The 23,355-nt window shown below is 43.9% G+C and overlaps 1 protein-coding gene across 4 annotated transcripts in view; it reads left to right on the top strand.

Annotated features, from left to right (window-relative positions):
• The window catches only part of CCDC149 (coiled-coil domain containing 149), a 127,984-nt gene that overhangs the window by 67,695 nt on the left and 36,934 nt on the right, over positions 1-23,355 (top strand). For all 4 annotated transcript variants that reach the window (XM_061164478.1, XM_061164477.1, XM_061164476.1 and 1 more), the window contains exon 4: positions 2,354-2,461. In XM_061164478.1, the coding sequence (XP_061020461.1) occupies positions 2,354-2,461 (108 nt within the window). The remainder of the gene's footprint in view (positions 1-2,353; positions 2,462-23,355) is intronic.

Below are 23,355 nucleotides of genomic sequence, written 5' to 3'. Positions count from 1 at the left end.
AGTTAAGAAACTTACTCAAGGTCACCCAGTCCAGTAAGTGGCAGAACTGGGACCCAACTTAGTCTATGATTCCTTCTGGGGAAATTTCCCAAAGTAGTCTGTTGACCACAGAATCTCTTGTTTCTTTGCTCTCCTGCCTGTAAAATGAGGGTGAATTTTCCTTATCCTTCACCAGATTTTTATCTGATAAGGACAGGAATCTGGGAAAATTGGAAAACAACTATTACAAGATATGAGCTTTGCAAATATGGGGTTAAGAGTTAAATCACATTTTTGAGTAATGTTCACAAATAAGCGAGTGGAAATCAGGGCTGTGTTGAATCCTGCCAAGTGGGGATGAACGGGGTTTCTATGCAATGTTACGTTCCATGAACTGGTTTCAGTATTTTATTTTTCCAGATATTTCTCTAGGCTAAGACCACAATCTTCAGACTCAATGTATTATCCTTAATTTAAGAAATATTTATGGAGCATCCACTAGGTTCTTGAGGTAGACCAGTAGAGAGAACAAAGTTCCTTGCCCTTAATGGAACTTCTCTCTTACTAGGGAGAGAGAGACAGGAAATAAACACTGAGCAATAAATATATGTCAACATATGGCAATAAACAAGAAAGTAAATTACATAGTATGTTAAGAGATGGCAAGTGCTCTGGAAATAAAAAGTAGTGCAGGGGAAAGGGCTTGGGCATTCAGGGGAGGTGGGCAGTTTGCACCGTTAGATAGTGGTCCACGTGGGCCCTTTGAAATGATGCACTTTGAACAAAGACCTTCAAAAGGTCAGGGAGTGAGCCAAGAGGTATCTGGGAGGGAGAGCATTCTAGTCCAAGAGGACCGACAGAGGGAGCGATGCTGAGATGGGTCCTGCCTGCACTATGTGGGGAACAGCCAGAAAGTGGGCTTGCGAGGAGCTGAATGGGGGCCTACCTTGACAGTAGAGATGCTGGATATCCCAATGGCTGGAACATGGGAGATGAAATAAAGTGAGGAGTCAAGGATGAGCCAAGGTTTAGTCTTTATATTAGTCTTTCACTTTCATTCCCCTTTGATTACCTAACATAACTGAGTATTCCTGGAAGTATTAGCATTGAAGTCTTTGGAGATTTAGCCAACTGCATTTGCACTCATCCACAATGTCTCTGGGTTTGAGTTTCCTCAGCTATCACAGGGCAGGAATCGAAAAGATGACTCTCAAACCCCTTGTATGACTGTTGCTGAAAAATGCCTCTTTGGAAGTCATATTCTGATTGCTGGCTTGCTTGCGTCCCTCCTTCCTTCGTTCATTTATTCATCGGGAGTCTTTAAAAACATTTGCTGAAATGAGAGCACTTCCTGGGGCAATGTCCTTGGAGGCTTAGGAAGGAGGAAAAGGAATCTCTACCTTTGACTAGTTCGTTTCTTCTTGCTGAGGTTAGATAAGAGCACAGTAAGCAAGGTGAGAATTAGAACAAATGAGCAAAATTGGAATAGTATAGAAGCAGCAGCCACGGGAGGTAAAGTTGAACAAAAAGTTACAGGCTTGAGTAGATGAAAGCATGCACATAGTGTGGGAACAGATGTAAATTCAGGTTCAGGGAACCTGAGAAGGGCGGGAGCATGATAAAGGATGCTCATGCGGTCCGGAGGAACCGGCTGTGATGTGTTGATGAAGCTGGACTGAGGGAGGGGAGAACTGCCCATGTGGGCTAGCGGGATCTGGTCTGAGCAGGGGGAAATCTTAAGGAAGCGATGCCATTACAAAGACTGGACTGCAAGGCGCTCATCCTGGCTGTTTGGTACCCTGGGGACTAGAACAGGGGAATAAGGAGGTGAGCAAAGCAGCCCAGGAGGTTGTTGCATTACCCTGGATCCTGATTTCTGCAATCATGATACCTCACCGGTCTCTTGTCGGACAGATTTTTTTTTGGATCAAAATTCTGGTCATTAAGGCGGCAAAGAAAAGTTCATTAAACATGATCTATTTGAAGGAAAAAACTATCCAAACAAGGAAATGAAACTTTTCCTTTCTTGTTGGCCCAAAGTTAGCATTGAACTCTAGGACTGCTTGTAAGAGTTTTCATGAGGAGCTCTTTTAAAAAAAATGTCAAGTAAGACCAAGTCCTCCATCACTTGTCTGTGAGCCGTTCTGGAAACAAAGAACATCCCCAAATTGAGGTTCGTGGCCAATTTTATTTCCCTCCATGCGGTTGTAGTGGCGTAATTTTCACACCTGCTATATTCGTACATGTGTTTACTCTAAAGGGCTTTGTGTGCTTCAGCTGGGCTTGGATGCTGACTGCAATAAGCCTAATAAAACCTCACATTTCTCCACTCCTCCATTTCTGATTATATTTCATAATGTGTTGATATTTGCAGGCTAATCTTGCACAACTATTGAGAGATTCTCAGGACCGAAATAAACATCTGGGAGAAGAAATTAAAGAACTTCAGCAAAGGCTCGGAGAAGTCCAGGGTGACAATAAGGTACTGTGAATATTTAAAGGCAAGAGGCTCTCCTGAGTAATTTTGTGCCATAGGTTTATGTATGGTGCATCAGAAAAATGTAGTACAGCATTTGTGTAAAAATTTTGTTATAGATTTTTACGTTTACAATGGAAACTCAGTTTAGCATTTCTTATCTTTATTACATTCACTTTGCATGTGTGCATGCACATGCGTCTGTGTGTGTTTCTGGGTTGCTCTAAAATATTGTCACAGCCCATTGTAGAAGTTTCATTATGTTCAGCTTGGTGCTGAATAACATTGTGGTTGAGGGCAAAATAAAACCCAAATGCTATACTTTCTCCCTTCTATACAAATAATGGATTTGTGGCTCAGATGATTTGGAATTATTCACATTCGGTTTTGAATTTTAAGTAGTCATCCTACTAATTATGTTCACATAACCAATTTATTTTATTGCTAAATTTGGCAATTTGTATGGAACATTGCTCAAAATCCACTGCTTGGTATTAATCAAACTCCCCTGTTGGCAACGTTAATTATAAAATATGAACTCATAAACTCCAAACTAAATGTGAACACTCTCTCTCCCAGCTGAAGCTGTGAACAAAAACTACCCAAGTTTAATTCTGTCCCCCACCCCCAAAATAATTTCCTGTTTTGCCAAGATAACTTCAGTTTTAACTTCTTGCCAGAGGGAGCTTTCACAACAGGGATGGCCTTTGGAGTTTGACTCAAGAAAACTACATGGAAGGAGGAGGTGCTTTCTTGGGGAATGTCTTTTACATGGTACCAAATTCCCTGACAAATGATGGGCGTGTTCGGCGTCCCTGGGAGTCATTGGTTATCAGGAGGCGCCATTTTGAAAGATGCTCATTCTTTTTTTAAAAAATGCATGGAAGTGTCTGGATCATCCAGAGAACCCTTCCATGACAAAAGAGGGTTATGTGCTTACTGCTGGCTGAAGGGGCTCAACCTAAGGGTGTACTGGGGACTCTTCTCTATACAGCCTCTTCTCCACTAAGTCTGCCTTTAAAAATTTTTAAAAACCTCTTAGATTTAACATAATATATTTGCAAAAGCAGGCTCTACTATTCTCAGTCATGAAATAGGAGGTGGACAAGAATGCCAAGAAAGGTACTAGTTAGCGCTGGACAAGCTAATCAGGCCTTCCAAAATGATTTAAGCTCTGTAACCTAGGTGTTTGGTCAAAAATTAAAGGCCAGGTCACTCCCACAAGTGATAACATCAGAGTAGGTTTTTCCAGAGAGTAAAATCAGGGATGTACCATTCTGTCTTTTAAATATGTAAAAATACTGCAGGAATTTTGAGATGAAATGGGGCTTCCTTGATGGCTCAGACAGTAAAGAATCTACCTGCAATGCAGGAGACCTGGGTTAGATCCCTGGCTTGGGAAGAAGCCCTGCAGAAAGAAATGGCAACCCATTCTAGTATTCTTGCCTGGAGAATGCCATGGACAGAGGAGCCTTGTGGGCTACAGTCCATGGGGTTGCAAAGAACTGGACATGACTAAGTGACTAATACATTTGGAAGTGATATAAATCCACAAAGTACTAAAACATCTTGAAATGTGATGTTTGGATTCATGGTTCTTCTTGACTGATTTTTTTTCTTCTTTACTTTTTTATTTTCTGGGCTACCCCCAACTCTCCTAAACACACCTCTGTCTCACCTTTTGGTCACTTATAATTGTATCACTTTGTAGGCATGAGATATTCTAGGCATTGACATTTGCAACTGATATTTCAAGGAAAGAAAGGGAGGGTGTGTGCACATAAGTGTGTGTGTGAGTGTGTGTGGAACACTAAATGCAGATCTGGGGCTGCTTTTGCATTGGCACCATCTGAACTTCATGATTTGCCTGCATTCTGGGTCTTTATTCCAGTAGCTGGACACATTTATCAAACTTGCTTTTCTCAACCAAGGTTTAGAATTTAGTGACTCATTTTCATGGCCTGTGAAGTAATTTGCCTGCCAAGAGGTGCAGGGAAGATGTTATAATGTTCAGTAGACCCTGTATCTCAGTATCCAGCCCTCTCCTCCTCAAAAAAGACCAGCTACAGTGAGCCCCAGAAATTCCATTTATTCTCATTTGCATCTAAAGTAATAGGGCTGGTTTATTTTCAGCCCCCTGTGAGTCATGTTCATCCTCCCCCCTACCCTCACCCCCAGTCATCAACATTAAGGCCAGATGACTCATTCAGTAATGACACCAGCCATCAAGAGAAACTCAGAGGCCTCTGTTGAAGGGTGGCCATGACTGTGTGGTAGGAAATGAGTTAACCCCACCTTTGCTTTTTATTCATTGTGTCACTCACAGCTCCAACCTTCCCATCACCTTCTGAATCCAGTCCCACCTCCCTGCCTTGGTGTGCTAGATCCCTATTATGTAGCCCCTCCTAATTTCTCCAGCCACATCTCTTGCCATTAGTTGCCTCATACCTCCACCCTGCAGTGCTCATTTCAGCCTCTTTCTGGAGCCATGCTGCCTTGTGCCTCAGGGCCTTGGCACCTGCTGTCACAGTCTGGAACACTCTTCCCCTTTACTTCTGCAAACTCCTGCTCATCTTTCAGGTCATAGGTCAGATACAGCCTTCTCCAACCCTTAGGGGCATTCCTGCACACACCAACAGTGTCCTACTTTTTCCCCTCTGCTTGTACTTTTGTGGCTCTCCTCCCATAAGCGTAAACCCTTTGCAGGCCAAATCCCTGGTATCCGTAGGATTTAGCATTCTTAGTTTGTGATGCATATATTTTATTTAATAGAGCTTTTAAAATTTTTAATTGGAGGATAATTGCTTTACAATGTTGTGTTGGTTTCTACCAAACAGCAATGTGAATCAGCTATAAGTCTACATATATATCCCCTCCCTCTTGAACCTCCTTCCTTCTCATACTCTATGCCACCCGCCTAGGTTGTCACAGAGCACTGGGTTGGGCTCCCTGTGTTATAGCGACTTCCCCCTAGCTATCTGTTTTACACATGGTAACGTATATGTTTTGATGCTACTCTCTCAATTCATCTACCCTCTCCTTCATCCATTGTTCTCTATCTGTGTCTCTATTCCTACCCTGCAAATAGTTTGATCAGTACCATTTTTCTAGATTCCATATATATTCGTTCTCTTTGACTTACTTCACTCTGTGTAACAGGCTGTAGGTTCATCCACCTTAGTTCAACTGATTCAAATCCATTCCTTTTTATGGCTGAGTAATATTCCATTTATATATGTACCACAACTTCTTTATCCATTCATCTATTGATGGACATCTAGGTTGCTTCCATGTCCTGGCTATTGTAAATAGTGTTGCGGTGAACGTTGAGATACATGTGTCTTTTTGAATTCTGTTTTTTTCTCAGGGTATATGCACAGTAGTGGGATTCCTGGGTCATATGGTAGTTTACTCGTAATTTTTTAAGGAATTTCCATGCTGTTCTCCATAGTGGCTGTATCTGTTTAATAACAGATCTTTATTGAAGCAATGGAATAGGATAAATGAATGAGTGAATGAATAAAGGAAATGTAAAAAGAAGAGCAAAAATGTTCAAGAAAGAGGAAGAGAAAAAGAACACAAGAAAATAGCAGACTGCCTCTCTGGTTGTCATCACTAACTTGCTTTGTGTGGTGAAGACTAATTTAGAAATCTGGAGAAAGGAGTTAGAAAGCAAACCATTCCATTCAAGAAAAACCAGAAGGAAACCAAACCTAAGCTATGAGACCTTGGGAAACCCCTGGCGTGGGGGTGGAGGGTGGAGCTGGTCAGGGAGAGCTGTGGCTGAGCCTAAGTAGATGTGGGATAAGACTCCTGTTCCTAGACTGGCTCAAGGCTGTTAAATTCAAGAAATAATAATTGATGTCTTTTCATTCCTAACTTCCCTTATTCTGAACAGAAGGGCTGATGGCATCATTTTAGAAGCAATTATTAAAGTGGAAGTTTTTTAAAAAATAAATAAATAAAGTGGAAGTTTTTTCTGTTTTTTTTTTTTTTTTTTTTTTTTTTAATCTTCAAGTTGCCATTTTAACTGATGACCCTTAGCCATATTTTGGGAGGCCCAGATTCTGGACGTTAAGTACATTTAAGAAACAAGGTGATAGAAAATTACTTGCCTTGGCTATTTTAAGGTAGACTAATTTTTCCATTTGTTCAGCTAGAGCCTTGTAACCCTACGTGCCATAAAGCATTTTCAAACAGCCTCTTGAAAGATTTGTTGCCACCCTGGCTTACAAGCAGCTTGGTCCTCACACAGGGCTGGCAGGTGGATAGTGGGCTTCTGTGATCAACATCACCTAGTATTCTCTGAGCATCGCCCAACAATTTCTTGAGGCTGCCAAACAGATGGAATGCCCCAGTCCAAACCAGACGAGAGGCAGGGAAAGGGAAACCTAGTAGATGTCCTCCCCTACTTGATAATTATACCTCTGAAAGGTTAAAGAAGGAATGGAGGACTTCAGTCAGTTCAGTCGCTCAGTCGTGTCCGACTCTTTGCAACCCCATGAATCTCAGCATGCCAGGCCTCCCTGTCCACCACCAACTCTTCGGTGTTTACTCAAACTCATGTCCATCGAGTCAGTGATGATATCCAGCCATCTCATCCTCTGTGGACCCCTTCTCCTCCTGCCCCCAATCCCTGCCAGCATCAGGGTCTTTTCCAATGAGTCAGCTCTTTGCATGAGGTGGCCAAAGTATTGGAGTTTCAGCTTTAGCATCAGTCCTTCCAATGAACACCGGGATTGATCTCCTTTAGGATGGACTGGTTGGATCTCATTGCAGTCCAAGGGACTCTCAAGAGTCTTCTCCAACACCACAGTTCAAAAGCATCAAGTCTTCAGTGCTCAGCTTTCTTTATAGTCCAACTCTTACATCCATAGATGACCACTGGAAAAACCATAGCCTTAAATAGATGGACCTTTGTTGGCAAAGTAATGTCTCTGCTTTTTATTATGCTATCTAGGTTGGTCATAACTTTCCTTCCAAGGAGTAAGCGTCTTTTAATTTCATGGCTGCAATCACCATCTGCAGTGATTTTGGAGCCCAACAAAATAGTCTGACACTGTTTCCACTGTTTCCCCATCTATTTGCCATGAAGTGATGGGACCAGATGCCATGATCTTAGTTTCTGAATGTTAAGCTTTAAGCCAACTTTTTCACTCTCCTCTTTCACTTTCATCAAGAGGCTTTTTAGTTCCTCTTCACTTTCTGCCTTAAGGGTGGTGTCATCTGCATATCTGAGGTTATTGATATTTCTCCCGGCAATCTTGGTTACAGCTTGTCCTTCCTCCAGCCCAGCGTTTCTCATGATGTACTCTGCATATAAGTTAAATAAGTAGGGTGACAATATACAGCCTTGACGTACTCCTTTGCCGATTTGGAACCAGTCTGTTGTTCCATGTCCAGTTCTAACTGTTGCTTCCTGACCTGCATACAGGTTTCTCAAGAGGCAGGTCAGGTGGTCTGGTATTCCCATCTCTTTCAGAATTTTCCACAGTTTATCATGATCCACACATGATCATGATCAAAGGCTTTGGTGTAGTCAATAAAGCAGAAATAGATGTTTTTCTGAAACTCTCTTGCTTGTTCGATGATCCAGCGGATGTTGGCAATTTGATCTCTGGTTCCTCTTCCTTTTCTAAAACCAGCTTGAACATCTGGAAGTTCACGGTTCATATATTGCTGAAGCCTGGCATGGAGAATTTTGAGCATGACTTTACTAGCAGGTGAGATGAGTGCAGTTGTGCAGTAGTTTGAGCATTCTTTGGCATTGCCTTTCTTAGGGATTGGAATGAAAACTGACCTTTTCCAGTCCTGTGGCCACTGCTGAGTTTTCCAAATTTGCTGGCATAATGAGTGCAGTACTTTCACGGCATCATCTTTCAGGATTTGAAATAGCTCAACTGGAATTTCATCACCTCCACTAGCTTTGTTCATAGTAATGCTTCCTAAGGCCCACTTGACTTCACATTCCAGGATGTCTGGCTTTAGGTAGTAATCACACCATCATGATTATCTGGGTCATGAAGATCTTGAAATAGCTCAACTGGAATCCCATCACCTCCACTAGCTTTGTTCATAGTGATGCTTTCTAAGGCCCACTTGACTTCACATTCCAGGATGTCTGGCTCTAGGTGAGTGATCACACCATCATGATTATCTGGGTCATGAAGATCTTTTTTGTACAGTCCTTCTGTGTATTCTTGCCACCTCTTCTTGTATCTTCTGCTTCTGTTAGGTCCATACCGTTTCTGTCCCTTATCAAGCCCATCTTTGCATGAAATGTTCCCTTGGTATCTCTAATTTTCATGAATAGATCTCTAGTCTTTCCCATTCTATTGTTTTCCTCTATTTCTTTGCATTGATCACTGAGGAAGGCTTTCTTATCTCTCCTTGCTATTCTTTGAACTCTGCATTCAAATGGGAATATCTTCCCTTTTCTCTTTTGCTTTTTGCTTCTCTTCTTTTCACAGCTATTTGTAAGGCCTCCTCAGACAGCCATTTTGCTTTTTTGCATTTCTTTTCCATGGGGATGGTCTTGGTCCCTGTCTCCTGTACAATGTCATGAACCTCTGTCCATAGTCCATCAGGCACTCTGTCTATCAGATTTAGTCCCTTAAATCTATTTCTCACTTCTACTGTATAATCATAAGGGATTAGGTTTAGGTCATACCTGAATGGTCTAGTGGTTTTCCCCACTTTCTTCAATTTAGGTCTGAATTTGGCAATAAGGAGTTCATGATCTGAGCCACAGTCAGCTCCTGGTCTTGTTTTTACTGACTGTATAGAGCTTCTTCATCTTTGGCTGCAAAGAATATAATCAGTCTGATTTCGGTGTTGACCATCTGGTGATGTCCATGTGTAGAGTCTTCTCTTGCGTTGTTGGAAGAGGGTGTTTGCTATGACCAGTGCGTTCTCTTGGCAAAACTCTATTAGCCTTTGCCCTGCTTCTTTCCGTACACCAAGGCCAGGTGTTTCTTGACTTCCTACTTTTGCATACTAGTCCCCTATAATGAAAAGGACATCTTTTTTGGGTGTTAGTTCTAAAAGGTCTTGTAGGTCTTCATAGAACCATTCAACTTCAGCTTCTTCAGTGTCACTGGTTGGGGCATACATTTGGATTACCCTGATATTGAATGGTTTGCCTTGGAAATGAACAGAGATCATTCTGTCATTTTTGAGATTGCATCCAAGTACTGCATTTCAGACTCTTTTGTTGACCTTGATGGCTACTTCATTTCTTCTAAGGGATTCCTGCCCCCAGTAGTATATATAATGGTCATCTGAATTACATTCTCCCATTCCAGTCCATTTTAATTCGCTGATTCCTAGAATGTCGACATTCACTCTTGCCACCTCTTGTTTGACCACTTCCAATTTGCCTTGATTCATGGATCTAACATTCCAGGTTCCTATGCAATATTGCTCTTTACATCATCAGACCTGGCTTCTACCACCAGTCACATCTACAACTGGGTGTTGTTTTTGCTTTGGCTCCATCTCTTCATTCTTTCTGGAGTTATTTCTCCACTCATCTCCAGTAGCATATTGGGCACCTATGGACCTGGAGAGTTCCTCTTTCAGTATCCTGTCATTTTGCCTTTTCATACTGTTCATGGGGTTCTCAAGGCAAGAATACTGAAGTGGTTTGCCATTCCCTTCTCCAGTGGACCACATTCTGTCAGACCTCTCCACCATGACCATCCGTCTTGGGTGGCCCCACACGGCATGTCTTAGTTTCATGAGTTAGACAAGGCTGTGGTCCATGTGATCAAATTGGCTAGTTTTCTCTGATTATGGTTTCAGTGTGTAAGGGAGGACTTACACCTCCACAAGTCACCCTGGGGAAAGCTCTTCACGAGGGTGGATTGCCCAGGGTTCTTTGTGTTTCCATCTGTAAGGAATAAGGACCAATTACATGGGAAGACCCAGCAGTGCTAGGACCTCAAGTCTGGATAGCAGCCCACTGAGAGAATTACAGCTTCCCTTCCCGCCCCAGCCATACGCCTGCTTCCGCTTCTGAGCAGACATTATAAAAAGAGAAGATTCAGAGAAAGGGGACTGGGAGGAAGAAGGAGGTCTTTGAGAATTTAAGAATCAGTAAGAGGCACAAAGGGTGTCCCCAGTGGCTCAGCGGTTAAAGACTCTACCTGCAATGCAGGAGACCCCGGTCTGATCCCTGGGTCAGGAAGATCCCCTGGATGGGGAAATGGCAACCCACTTCAGTATTCTTGCCTGGGAAATCCCGTGGACAGAGGAGCCTGGCGGGCTACAGTACACGGGGTCACAAAGATTCAGACACGGCAGAAGCAGCTGAGCACACATGTGTAAAAGAGGCCCAAAACAACAAAGCATGCTTGACTCACAGATATCCAGAGGGGGGCTGCGGAACTTGCCGCTCCTAAGAGGAAGCCTGGCTGGTAGTGCTCTGCCGGTTTCCGTGGTATAAACACTGGTGCCATGACACTTAAATATCAGGCCAGCAAAGTGAAGTCACTGAATTCAACGTTAGAAAGCTTGGCCCTCCATAAAAGGCCAGCTCCAGCCTCCCACTGCCAAATGGTATTGTCTAGAATAGTCCAGAAGGTCCATCTTTGGAAACTGCTAGACCAGATTTATATTCTAGCTCTGTCAGTTATCTGTGTGCATGTTATTACCTTGTGCAAGTCATTTGTCTTTCTGGGCCTCAGTTTCCTCATCTGTAAAATGGGAGTAATGATATCTCACATAGACTTGCTGTCAGTTTTCATCACTATTCATCAGTACATAATTGGGAACTCACTATGTACTGACTAATGTTCTAGGCACCAAGACTACATCAAGGAATAAGAAAGACAAGGTACCCAGTCTCACAGATATACAGTCTAGTTGGGGAGACAGAGGGTAAGAAAATAAAGTAGTTATATACACAATCATCAGACAGTATTTAGTGCTAGGAAGAAAAGAAAGCAGGAGATTTAATGATTAGAATTGTGTGTGTACATCAATATTATGTTTATAAAGGGTATAGTATAGTGTCTGGCATCCAGTAAGCACTCCATGAAGGGTAAACATTGCTGGTATCTTTAGCACAACCTGGGCCCAGATCAGCTTAGAGTCCTCTTGTACAAAATTTCCACCAGGAATCTCAAGATCATTTTACCTGTTGATCAACTGTTTCCAGTGGACCAGGTGGGCATATGCCTCCCATTACAGACACAAACTGAGGTGAGAAGACTGGCACCTTGCATTTTATGTACCCCTTGTGGAATAAGCACCTAATAGAATATACCAGGAGTGGCATCTCATGTTTCTGTAGGGTTTTCTAGTCCACTTGCTTTTATGGTTCCTTCATTTTACAGGTTACGGCAGTTTTAGTACAGAAAAACAAGAATGCAATGTGAGGTACTCAAAACCAAGGAACTTCTGGTGGCAGTGTCAGGCAGTCACTTTTACTGGGCCCCTGCTGGCCAGTTTAAATGTAACTGTTTGCAATTGTGCATAAACATGAGGTTTTGCCCTTAATAATGAGCTTTATGTTACACCAGCTGACAGTCTTTAAATAACTGTTTTATCTGGTACTGGCACCATAAAATGATAGACCCCTTCTGTGAACATACCTCTATTGACATGGGACTTTTGGATGGATTCAGCAAGCAAACCAGTTAAGTCAAAGCCACCAGCCAATAAAGACCGACCAATGAGCATGCAGGTGACTTATTAAAGTATGCTTTGTTTTTTATTTAGGAAAAAAAAAAAGAGTGCTCAGCTGTGGATGTTTGTAACAGTCCAGGATGAGGGATCAGAGAGCTCTTCATAAACATTTCGTCTTTATGCTTCAAAGGAACACGGAGATGTCCTAGCATGTTGGAACCCCACATGAAGGGGGCACTCTAATGAAGAGCTCTCACCCTGGGGCGTTATAGAAATTAACTACTAAGAATCAATAGAACTCAATGCAACTATGAACCATGCTGTGTAGAGCCACCCAAGACGGATGTGTCATGGGGTAGAGTTCTGACAAAATGTGGTCCACAGGAGAAGGGAATGGCAAACCACTTCAGTATTCTTGCCTTGAGAAACCCATGAACAGTAAGAAAAGGCAAAAAGATAGGACACTGAAAGAGGAACACCCCAGGTTGGTAGGTGCCCAATATGCTACTGGAGATCAGTGGAGAAATAACTCCAGAAAGAATGAAGAGATGGAGCCAAAGCAAAAACAACACCAAGTTGTGGATGTGACTGGTGATAGAAGCAAAGTCTGATGCTGTAAAGAGCAATATTGCATAGGAACCTGGAATGTTAGATCCATGAATCAAGGCAAATTGGAAGTGGTCAAATAGGAGATGGCAAGAGTGAATGTCGACATTCTAGGAATCAGCGAACTAAAATGGACTGGAATGTGTGAATTTCACTCAGAAATTCTACCATACTACTGTGGGCAAGAATCCCTTAGAAGAAATGGAGTAGCCATCATAGTCAACAAAAGAGTCCAAAATGAAATACTTGGATGCAATCTCAAAAACGACAGAATGATCTGTTTGTTTCCAAGGTAAACCACTCTATATCACAGTAATCCAAGCCTATGCCCTGACTAGTAATGCTGAAGAAGCTGAAGTTGAACAGTTCTATGAAGACCTACAAGACCTTCTAGAACTAGCACCCAAAAAGATGTCGTTTTCATTATAGGGGACTAGTATGCAAAAGTAGGAAGTCAAGAAACACCTGGAGTAACAGGCAAATTTGGCCTTGGAGTACAGAATGAAGCAGGGCAAAGGCTAATAGAGTTTTGCCAAGAGAACGCACTGGTCATGGCAAACACCTTCTTCCAACAACACAAGAGAAGACTCTACACATGGACATCACCAGATGGTCAATATTGAAATCAGATTGATTATATTTTTTGCAGCCAAAGATGAAGAAGCTCTATACAGTCAGCAAAAACAAGACCAGGAGCTGACTGTGGCTCAGATCATGAACTCCTTATTGCCAAATTCAGACTTAAAATGAAGAAAGTGGGGGAAACCACTAGACCATTCAGGTATGACCTAAATCAAATCCCTTACAGTTGTACAGTGGAAGTGACAAATAGAGTCAAGGGATTAGGTCTGATAAAGAGTGCCTGAAGAACTATGGACAGAGGTTTGTGACATTGTACAGGAGACAGGGATCAAGATCATTTCCAAGAAAAAGAAATGCAAAAAAGCAAAATGGCTGTCTGAGGAGGCCTTACAAATAGCTGAGAAAAGAAGAGAAGTGAAAAGCAAAGGAGAAAAGGGAAGATATTCCCATTTGAATGCAGAGTTCCAAAGAACAGCAAGGAGGGATGAGAAAGCCTTCCTCAGTGATCAATGCAAAGAAATAGAGGAAAACAATAGAATGGGAAAGACTAGAGATCTATTCAAGAAAACTAGAGATTCCAAGGGAACATTTCATGCAAAGATGGGCTTGATAAAGGACAGAAATGGTATGGATCTAACAGAGGCAGAAGATATCAAGAGGAGGTGGCAAGAATACACAGAAGAACTATACAAAAAAGATCTTCACGACCCATATAACCACGATGGTGTGATCGCCTACCTAGGGCCAGACATCTTGGAATGCAAAGTCAAATGGACCTTAGGAAGCACCACTATGAACAAAGCTAGGGGAGGTGATGGAATTCCAGTTGAGCTATTTCAAATCCTGAAAGATGATGCTGTGAAAGTGCTGCACTCAATATGCCAGCAAATTTGGAAAACTCAGCAGTGGCCACAGGACAAGAAAAGGTCAGTTTTCATTCCAATCCCTAAGAAAGGCAATCCCAAAGAATGCCTAAACTACCACACAATTGCACTCATCTCACACGTTAGTAAAGTAATGCTCAAAATTCTCCAAGCCAGGGATCAATAGTACACGAACCGTGAACTTCCAGATGTTCAAGTTGATTTTGGAAAAGGCAGAGGAACCAGAGATCAAATTGCCAACATATGTTGGATCATTGAAAAAGTAAGAGAGTTCCAGAAAAACATCTACTTCTGCTTTATTGACTATGCCAAAGCCTTTGACTGTGTAGACCACAAACTCTGGAAAATTCTGAAAGAGGTGGGAATACCAGACCACCTGACCTGCCTCCTGAGAAATCTGTATGCAGGTCAGGAAGCAACAGTTAGAACTGGACATGGAACAACAGACTTGTTCCAAATTGGGAAAGGAGTACATCAAGGCTGTATATTGTCACCTTGCTTGTTTAACTTATATGCAGAGTACATCATGAGAAATGCTGGGCTGGAGGAAGCACAAGCTGAAATCAAGGTTGCTGGGAGACATATCAATAACCTCGGATATGCAGATGACATCACCCTTATGGCAGAAAGCAAAGAAGAACTAAAGAACCTCTTAATGAAAGTGAAAGAGGAGAGTGAAAAAGTTGGCTTAAAGCTTGACATTCAGAAAACTAAGATCATGGCAACTGGTCCCATCACTTCATGGCAAATAGATAGGGAAACAGTGGAAACAGTGTCAGACTTTATTTTGTTGGGCTCCAAAATCACTGCAGATGGTGACTGCACCCAGGAAATTGATGCTTACTCCTTGGGAGTTATGAGCAACCTAGACAGCATATTAAAAAGCAGAGACATTACTTTGTCAACAAAGGTATGCTAGTCAAAGCTATGGTTTTTCCAGTAGTCATGTATGGATGTGAGAGTTGGACTATAAAGAAAGCTGAGTGCTAAAGATTTGATGCCTTTGAACTGTGGTGTTGGAGAGAACTCCTTGAGAGTCCCTTGGACTGCAAGGAGATCCAACCAGTCCATCCTAAAGGAATTCAGTCCTGAATATTCGTTGGAAGGACTGATGCTGAAGCTGAAACTCCACTACTCTGGCCACCTGATGTGAAGAACTAACTCATTTGAAGAGACCCTGATGCTGGGAAAGATTGAAGGAGGGAGAAGAAGGAGACACCAGAGGATGAGATGGTTGGATGGCATCACCGACTCAATGGATATAAGTTTGAGTAAACTCAAGCAGTTGGTGACGGACAGGGAGGCCTGGTGTACTGCGGTCACTGGGGTCGCAAAGAGTCGGACATGATTGAGCAACTGAACTGAACTGAACTGAACCAAGATTTCAAATGGGCAAGAAGGTCCCTTCACCTGTTCTCGCCCTGTCGTATCTTACTCTAACTGAGATCTTGACGGCAAGCCATAGGCAATACTCAGTTAGTTCAGCATGCGGCCAGACTAGTTCGACATTTCCTAATGCTTTATTGTCAGATGAATTAGACAAATGAATTTGGTCTCAGAGACCATATTTAAGCTTGTTTTGGCTTATATGAGCTTATAGCCTGGGTAGAGCAGATGACCAAAACAGTGTGATTTTGAACATTCATCCCCTTAGACCATGCATTCTAATTACACTTCATAAAGAACTGATTCTGAAAGATGTCTTGGCCCAAGACTTGTTTTACAGTACCCCACACCCAAATTGGGATACCCTGGTGGCCCAGCAATAAAGAATCTACCTGCAATGCAGGAATCCCTGGGTTGGGAAGATCTCCTGGAGAGAGAAGTGGCAACCCAGTTCAGTATTGTTGCCTAGGAAATCCCATGGACAGAGATGTCTGATGGGCTACAGTCCATAGGGTTGCAAAGAGTCGGACATGACTTTTTGCTTAAGCAACAACAACCACAACACACACAAATTCCACTAAAATCAAAACAAATTGAAGCAGCTTTAAAACTGTTTTGTGCAACTCTCTAAATTTTGTCCCCCTGGGAACAATGTGTTCTGAACTATCTGAAGATAAGTCAGGAGCTTGCTAGCTGTGTGATTTTGGGTCAGTTCCTTGACCTCTATGTATCTCAGTTGTTCTCATCTGTACAATGGAGGTAATAGTAGTACTTGCCTCATAGAGAGTGGTTCGGTTCAATTCATTTCAGTACATCTTCATTGAAAACCTGACTCTCTGATCTTGAAATATGGTAATAAACCAAACCACTGAATTCCTGCTGTCATGAAGCTTCTATTCTAGTGGGGATAGAAGGACAGTGAGCAAATAAATAGATATATGGTATAACACTGATTCTGAGAGGCACAGTTTTAACATTTGAAGATCTCTGATGAAGTTATAGGTATCACGTCATGATGATTGGTATTTTTCAGCCTTTTTAGAGATGCATAATGGTAGGTCTTAGAGTTGATGAAATCTTATATTTGATTAAATACGGTAAAATATGTCAGACAGTGCTAAGTACTAAGTCAACAAGTTACAGCAGGCTAGAGAGCTGTAAGGCTTCCCAGGTGGTGCTAGAGGTAAAGAACCCTCCTGCCAATGCAGGAGACATAAGAGACATGAGTTCGATCCCTGGGTGGGGAAGATCTCCTGCAGGAGGGCTTGGCCACCCACTCTGGTGTTCTTGCCTGGAGAAACCCATGGACAGAGGAGTCTGGCGAGTTACAGTCCATGGGGTCGCAAAGAGTCAGATGTGACTGTGCGACTTCACGGGCACAGAGCTGTAGGCTGCAGCCTGGAGGGAACCACTTACCTCGGGTGCCAGGAAGGCATTCCTGTCCACATGCCCTTGGTCCCGAGGCCTGAAGGAAGTCAGATGGGACGCGCTCCAGGCAGTGAGTGCTGTCATCGGTGAGGAGAGAGGCTGCAGAGTGTTCACTCCAGGACCCTCCCCACCAGGGTTCCACTCCCAGCCCTGCCATCTCTAAGGTCTGTGACATGGTCAAGTCACTCCGCCTCTCTGTCTCCACTTTTCCCCTGACAACAGGGATCGGAACAGTGCGTCTCAGGATGCTTGTTGGACTTACCGGGTCAGTGTCTATAAGCATTGAGGACAGGGCTTGGCATGTGAAGGATGAGGGGAAGTGCATACCCCAGCCTGAACTCAGGCCCCAGGCAAGGAGCCCTGGCTTCAGAGCTCTGCTGCAGCCTCTCCAAGGCTCTCCCCTGTGAAGACGTCAGACAGTGTCTGCCTCCTGGGCTTGTGGGAAGCCACAAACCAGAGACCTCCTGTGTTTAAGATGTATCTGAGGACTCCATGAGGCTAGCCAGACACTGCTATGGGCACTGGGTATTTCAGTGCCTGTGGCCAGAGAGGTCCCTGAGCTGGAGCTGACAGCGGGAGGGATAAAGCCGATGAGCGAGTTGCTATCTGGAAGCACAGTGAAGGCACTGGGGCACTTGTGAAGGTGAACGCTTCAGCAGTGGTGTTCAGGGAAGACCTCCTGCAGGAGGTGACACTCGATCTCTGACCTGAAAGAGACAAAAGGCCTGGGTTCTGCACAGACCTGTGGGGAGACCAAGTGCCGAGGTCCAGAGGCAGGCAGGGGCAGGAGCTGAAGGGAAGCCAGCAAGGCTGGCAAACAAGAGAGGTGGTTAGAGGTGGGGTTGAGAAGCGGGTGGGGGCAGTTCATGCATCAGCAGCTCTCAGAAGGCCTTTGCGATTTATTCCAAATTTATTCCATTGCAGTGAAGTCACTGGAGGTACTGTGTGTAAGGAAAGCTTCTAGCATGTTGTTTGGCCCAAACTGGGTGCTCATTAACTGGGAAACATTGATGCACAGTCGTGAGTGTGTGCATGGTGATCTCCAGAGCCAGAGGAAGACAATGAAAACTGCTGTTTTCTGTATTTTGTTGTTGTTTAAGTGACAAATTCTTTTGTTTAAAGCTAGAACTGGATTTGTCATTTAGGTCTAGGAATTTGAACTTTGGTATACACAATAGAATTGCCTGCTTGGAGCCATTTAAAGCTCTCGTGTCTAATTTTATCAAGGGTATTTCAAAAGGTCAGGGGGCAGTCAGAGAGGATGTGGAAAAAACCAATAGATAAAGACAAGATAGGCAGGAACTTGTTTTTTAAGTCACCCAGCACAACACCGGCAGCTTAATGTTTAATAAATGACTTTTGGTGCTGACCTCTCCCCAGGCATGCTATTTGTAGAAGTATGCAAGGGCCAGGGTGAGGAAGGACTCACATCTATTTCCTGTTAATTTTTTCATCTTGTCCCCCAATAATTCTGGGAAATAGAGAGTCATTGGATGAGCATTATAGCCATACCAGCTACAACTGGGGATTGCACTTTCAAAGCTCTTCAGAGAGTGATCATTGCATTGTATCTTTGCATTGCAAGGATGGAGACCATCCCCAGAGTTGGAGTTGTGCAGTGCACGGGCTGGGCAGCCGTACTTAACTGTCCTGTATACAAGATAGCTCTTACCCTCACTATGGGCTCACTATGGAATACGTCCCCCACCAAAATTTGTATGTTGAAACCCAGTCTGAAATGAGATAGTATTAGGTGCTGGGGCCTTTGGGTGATTAGGTTACTTGGGTGATTCAGGGTGGCAGAGCTGTCATGAATGGGATTAGTGCCCTCATAACAGAGACCCCAGTGAGCTCTTTTGCCCCCTCGGCCAAGTGAGGACACAGTGAGAAGACTGCTGACTGTGAACCAGGAAGTGCGCCGTCACTAGACAAAAGATCTACCAGGGCTTTGATCTTGGATTTCCTAGCCTCCAACTGTGAGAAATAAATGTTTGCTGTTTATCAGCTACTCCGTCTGTAGTATTCTGTTATAGCAGCCTAAATAGACTGAGACAGGAATTGGTTCTGAGAAGTAGGGTGCTGCTAACAGTTTGGAAGCAGCTTTGGAACTGGGTAGTGGGTAGAGAGGTTGCAAGAATTTTGAGGCTCCTGCTAGAAAAAACCTATTGTCCTTCACAGCATTACTGTGAATAGGGGCAATACTGGTGAGGACTGAGAGAAAAAGAGAGAGCGGGGGAGCTGTAGAGAAAGCTTCAATCTTCGTGGAGATACTTAAGTCATCCTGAACAGAATGTTGGTAGAAATATGGACGGTAAAGGCCATCCCGATGAGGTCTTACATGCAAATGAGGATCACGTTATTGGATGCTGGGAAAAGGCCATTCTTCTTGTGTGCTAATCACTCAGTTGTGTTCGACTCTTTGTGAGCCATGAACTGTAGCCCACCAGGCTCCTCTGTCCATGGGATTCTCCAGTCAAGAATACCTGGAGAATAGTGGGTTCTATTCTCCAGTCAAGAATACCTGGAGAATAGATCCCCTTCTCCAGGGGATCTTCCTGACCAGGCTCCTCTGTCCATGGGATTCTCCAGTCAAGAATACCTGGAGAATAGTGGGTTCTATTCTCCAGTCAAGAATACCTGGAGAATAGATCCCCTTCTCCAGGGGATCTTCCTGACCCAGGGATTGAACCTGGGTCTCCTGAATTGCAGGCAGTTTCTTTACCATATGGACAACCAGGGAAACTTGGTTGAATTGTGATCAGGTCCTGTTGTTTTATAGAAGGTAAAACTTATAGGTGATGAAGTTGGATATTTGAGGAAATGTCTAAGCAGAGTATCAAAGAAGCAGCCTGGTTTCTCCTGACTCTTTATAAAATGTGAGAAGGGAGAGATGATTTGAAGATGGAATTGTTCAGCAAAGAGGAATCAGAATTTAAAGATTTGGAAAATTCTCATCCTGTATATATTGCAAAAAATGAGAATGCTAAGGGTGTTGGCCAAACAGCCCTTTGATAAGGAGGTTAATACTAATTAGTATTAGTAAGAGGCTAGGCACTATTTTTCAGGACAAGAGAAGAATGACATGGAAGGTGATTCAGAGACCAGCAAGGCTGTCACTCCTGCCACAAGCCCGGAGTGCATGGCTCTGGGGGGACAGTTGCCTCCACTTGGATTGGAAAAGAGGGGGCCTCCCAGAACCCCAAGGCTGAGACCCCAGCCCAGGAGAGATACAGGTCCCCAGCAGAGCCATCCTGCCAAGCCTTGGGGGCGATGTTACCAGTGGGCCTGGAAGGCAGAGCATCCAGCCAAAGAGGATTAGTCCTGAGCCTTCCAATTCAACGTTATTTGCTCTGTTAGATTTGGGGCTTACTTGAGATCTGTCACCCTTTCCTCTTTCCTGTTTCTCCCTGTTGGAATGGTAATGTCTCTCCTGCCCGTGCCCCACCTTTGTATTTTGGGAGCAGATAACTGCTAGGTCTCTCCATTTCACAGCTGGAGAGGAGTTGGCCTCAGGATGTATCTCACTTCCAATCTCACTCATGGGTGATTTAAACAAGGTGAGGTTTAGATGAAGCTTTGGACTTCAGACTCTAGAGTTGATGCTGGAATCAGTTAATTCTTTGGGAGGTGTTGGGATAGAGTAAATGTACTTTGCATGTGAGAAGAACATGAATTTAGGGGTTATCAAACGTGGAATACAATAAGCTGTATCCCCCCTCCCCCACATAATTCCTGTGCTGAAGCCTAGCCCCCAGTGTGGTGATGTTTTTAGGTTTGACCTTTGGGAGATGATTAAGTCATGAGGGTGGAGCCCTCATCAGTGGGGTTAGTGCCTTTGTAAAAGGGACCCTAGAGAGCTCTCTCAGCCCTTCCACCATGTGAGGACACAGCAAAAGGACAGCCCTCTATGAACCAGGAAACACCTGATCCACTAATATTTTCATCTTGTACTTCCCAGCCTTTAGAATTATGAGAGATGTTTATTTTTGTAAGCCACACAGCGTATGGCAGTCTGTTATAGAAGTTTGAATGAACTAAGACAGTCCCCACTTTCAAAAAAACTGATGTCACCCAGGGCTCAGTGAAGGTTAGATGACAGCTGAGGACACGTGACTAGAATGAGCAGATGTAGGAGCTGAACACAGGTAACACCAGGAGAATAATAGCTGCTCCTGCCTCTGGCTACCTCCCTCCCACTGTCTACTGGGGAAAATTGTTGTTGTTCAGTTGCAGAGTTGTGTCTGACTCTTTGCGACCCCACGAACTGCAGCCCACCAGGCTTCCGTCCTTCACTATCTCCTAGAGTTTGCTCAAACTCATGTCCATTGAGTCGGTGATGACTCATTGGTAAGCTGGGGAAAATGGATTCAGGCAGATGAAAACAAGATGAGAGAGAGGCTGCTGAGGACTCTGAGGGATGAAGCCAGAGAAGAGATCAAGGAGGAAGTGAGTCATTCTGACTGGGGGGCCTTGACGGCACCAGAGTTTGAGCAGGGCTTTGGCAGAGGAGTCAGACTCCGTCGTCAGGGTGGGGGAAGGGCACCCAAGAGCCGTTTGCCACATCGTTTTGCGGTCTTGCCCCTCAGCCACATCCCAGCTGCAGCTGCATCTCATCCATAAGCGGACGACTCACACCCATAATTCATTCATAAGCGTTTATTTCCATCTAAATCAGCAAACGGACATGTCTCCTGATGGCCATGCACGCGCTTCTCAGGGCACTGGTCCACTCCAAGGGTTGGCACAGGGGGGCTGGCTGTGCAGTTTTGATAGTCCCATTGGAGGAAATTAAGTGCTCTGAGCAGTTGCTTCCTAACAGCTTCCAAGGTGGGAAATCAACCCCTTTGCCTGCGGTCTACAGATAACGTTGCCTCAGCAGCTCGCTTTCCTCCAGCTTGTAAGAAAATTGGGACTTCCCCAGTGGGTGTATGTGTGGGGAACCTCAAGTGGAGGAGGACAGCAGTGGCCACAGCCGTGATTGTAATAGCAGCTAACACTGATCGAGCACTCTTTATGTTCTGGGGCTGTGCTAAGTATGGTAGAGAAATATCTTCTCTTACGTGGGACTAGGTTCTAAAGTCAGCATGGAAGAGGCAAAAACTTGTGTCTGGCTGAAATTCGCCTGGAAGGTCCCTTAAGTTGTCCATAACATTCAGGCACATGGCCATGCATGCTCCCAAACAGCAGTCTTACTTATAAACATGGACAGTATGATTTTGCCTAAATGCATCATCAGTCTCTCTCTCACCTCGCCCTCAGTCTGGGACATTGAAAGTAGGGATGGGGGGAGCCACCAATTTTTAAAATTATTATTTCTCTCCCATCCCCTTTCCTTCATCCTGCTCTTCTTCCCCTTGGTTTTCCCCCTCATCTTTTCAGAAACTGAACACATCAATTTGAATTGCCCTAAGTTAAATTCTCGTTTAATACAACTTCACTCTTTGACTTCATGCTCAGTGCTGGGGAGGGGAAATTGCCCCCTCCATCCGTCTTGATGTCTTGTGGTTGGACACAAGACAGATTAGCAGGAGAAAAAGAGACATATTTGAAATTCTTGCTGGTCTCTTAGGCATGGGATCTAAGAAGTGACCAAAGCAGATAACTTTTATACTTTCAGACCAAGAAATAATATATTTGGGAGGAACTGACAGGAGAGAGAACCTTAGGTTTTGGGTGCCCAACTAGGGAAAAATCTAAACTGAGTTTTGACTTGGGGTAGTAAATAAAAGCAGTAACAGAGTTTGTTTAGATTTTGGTTTCTTGCCTGAATTCCCTATCTCTGGCAGTAAGGGTGTCCTTCTACCTCCAGATGCAGGGAGTACACCTTTCACATGAGAGATTTTTTTAATTTATTTTTTAATCGGAATATAATTGCTTTGGGCTTCCCAGGAGGCTCAGTGGGAAAGACTCCACCTGCCAAGCAGGAGATATGGGTTCGATCCCTGGGTTGGGACGATTTCCCTAGAGGAGTGCCTGGCAAACCCACTCCAGTATTCTTGCCTGGAGAAGTCCATGGGCAGAGGAGCCTGGCATGCTGCAGTCCATGGGGTTGCAAAAGAGTCAGACACAACTGAGCAACTAAACAACAGTACAACACAACACAGCAACATCATTGCTTTCCAATGTTGTATTCATTCCTGCTCTGCAACGATGTGAATCAGCTCTATGTATATGTATGTCCCCTCCCTCTTGAGCTTCGCTCCCACCTCATCCCCACTCCACTGCTCTAGGTCATCACAGAGCACCAGGCTGCGTTCCCTGGGCTATGCAGCCACTTCGCATTCGCTGTTTTACACGTGGTAGTACAAATGTCAATGCTACCCTCTCAGTTCATCCCATCCTCTCCCTCCCCCTCTGTGTCTACACGTCCATTCCACATGCGAG

This window comes from Dama dama, chromosome 17 (assembly GCF_033118175.1).
Source record: "Dama dama isolate Ldn47 chromosome 17, ASM3311817v1, whole genome shotgun sequence".
Lineage (NCBI taxonomy): Eukaryota > Metazoa > Chordata > Mammalia > Artiodactyla > Cervidae > Dama > Dama dama.
Note: the sequence above shows the minus strand (reverse complement) of the source record. Positions and strands in the feature narration are given on the sequence as shown.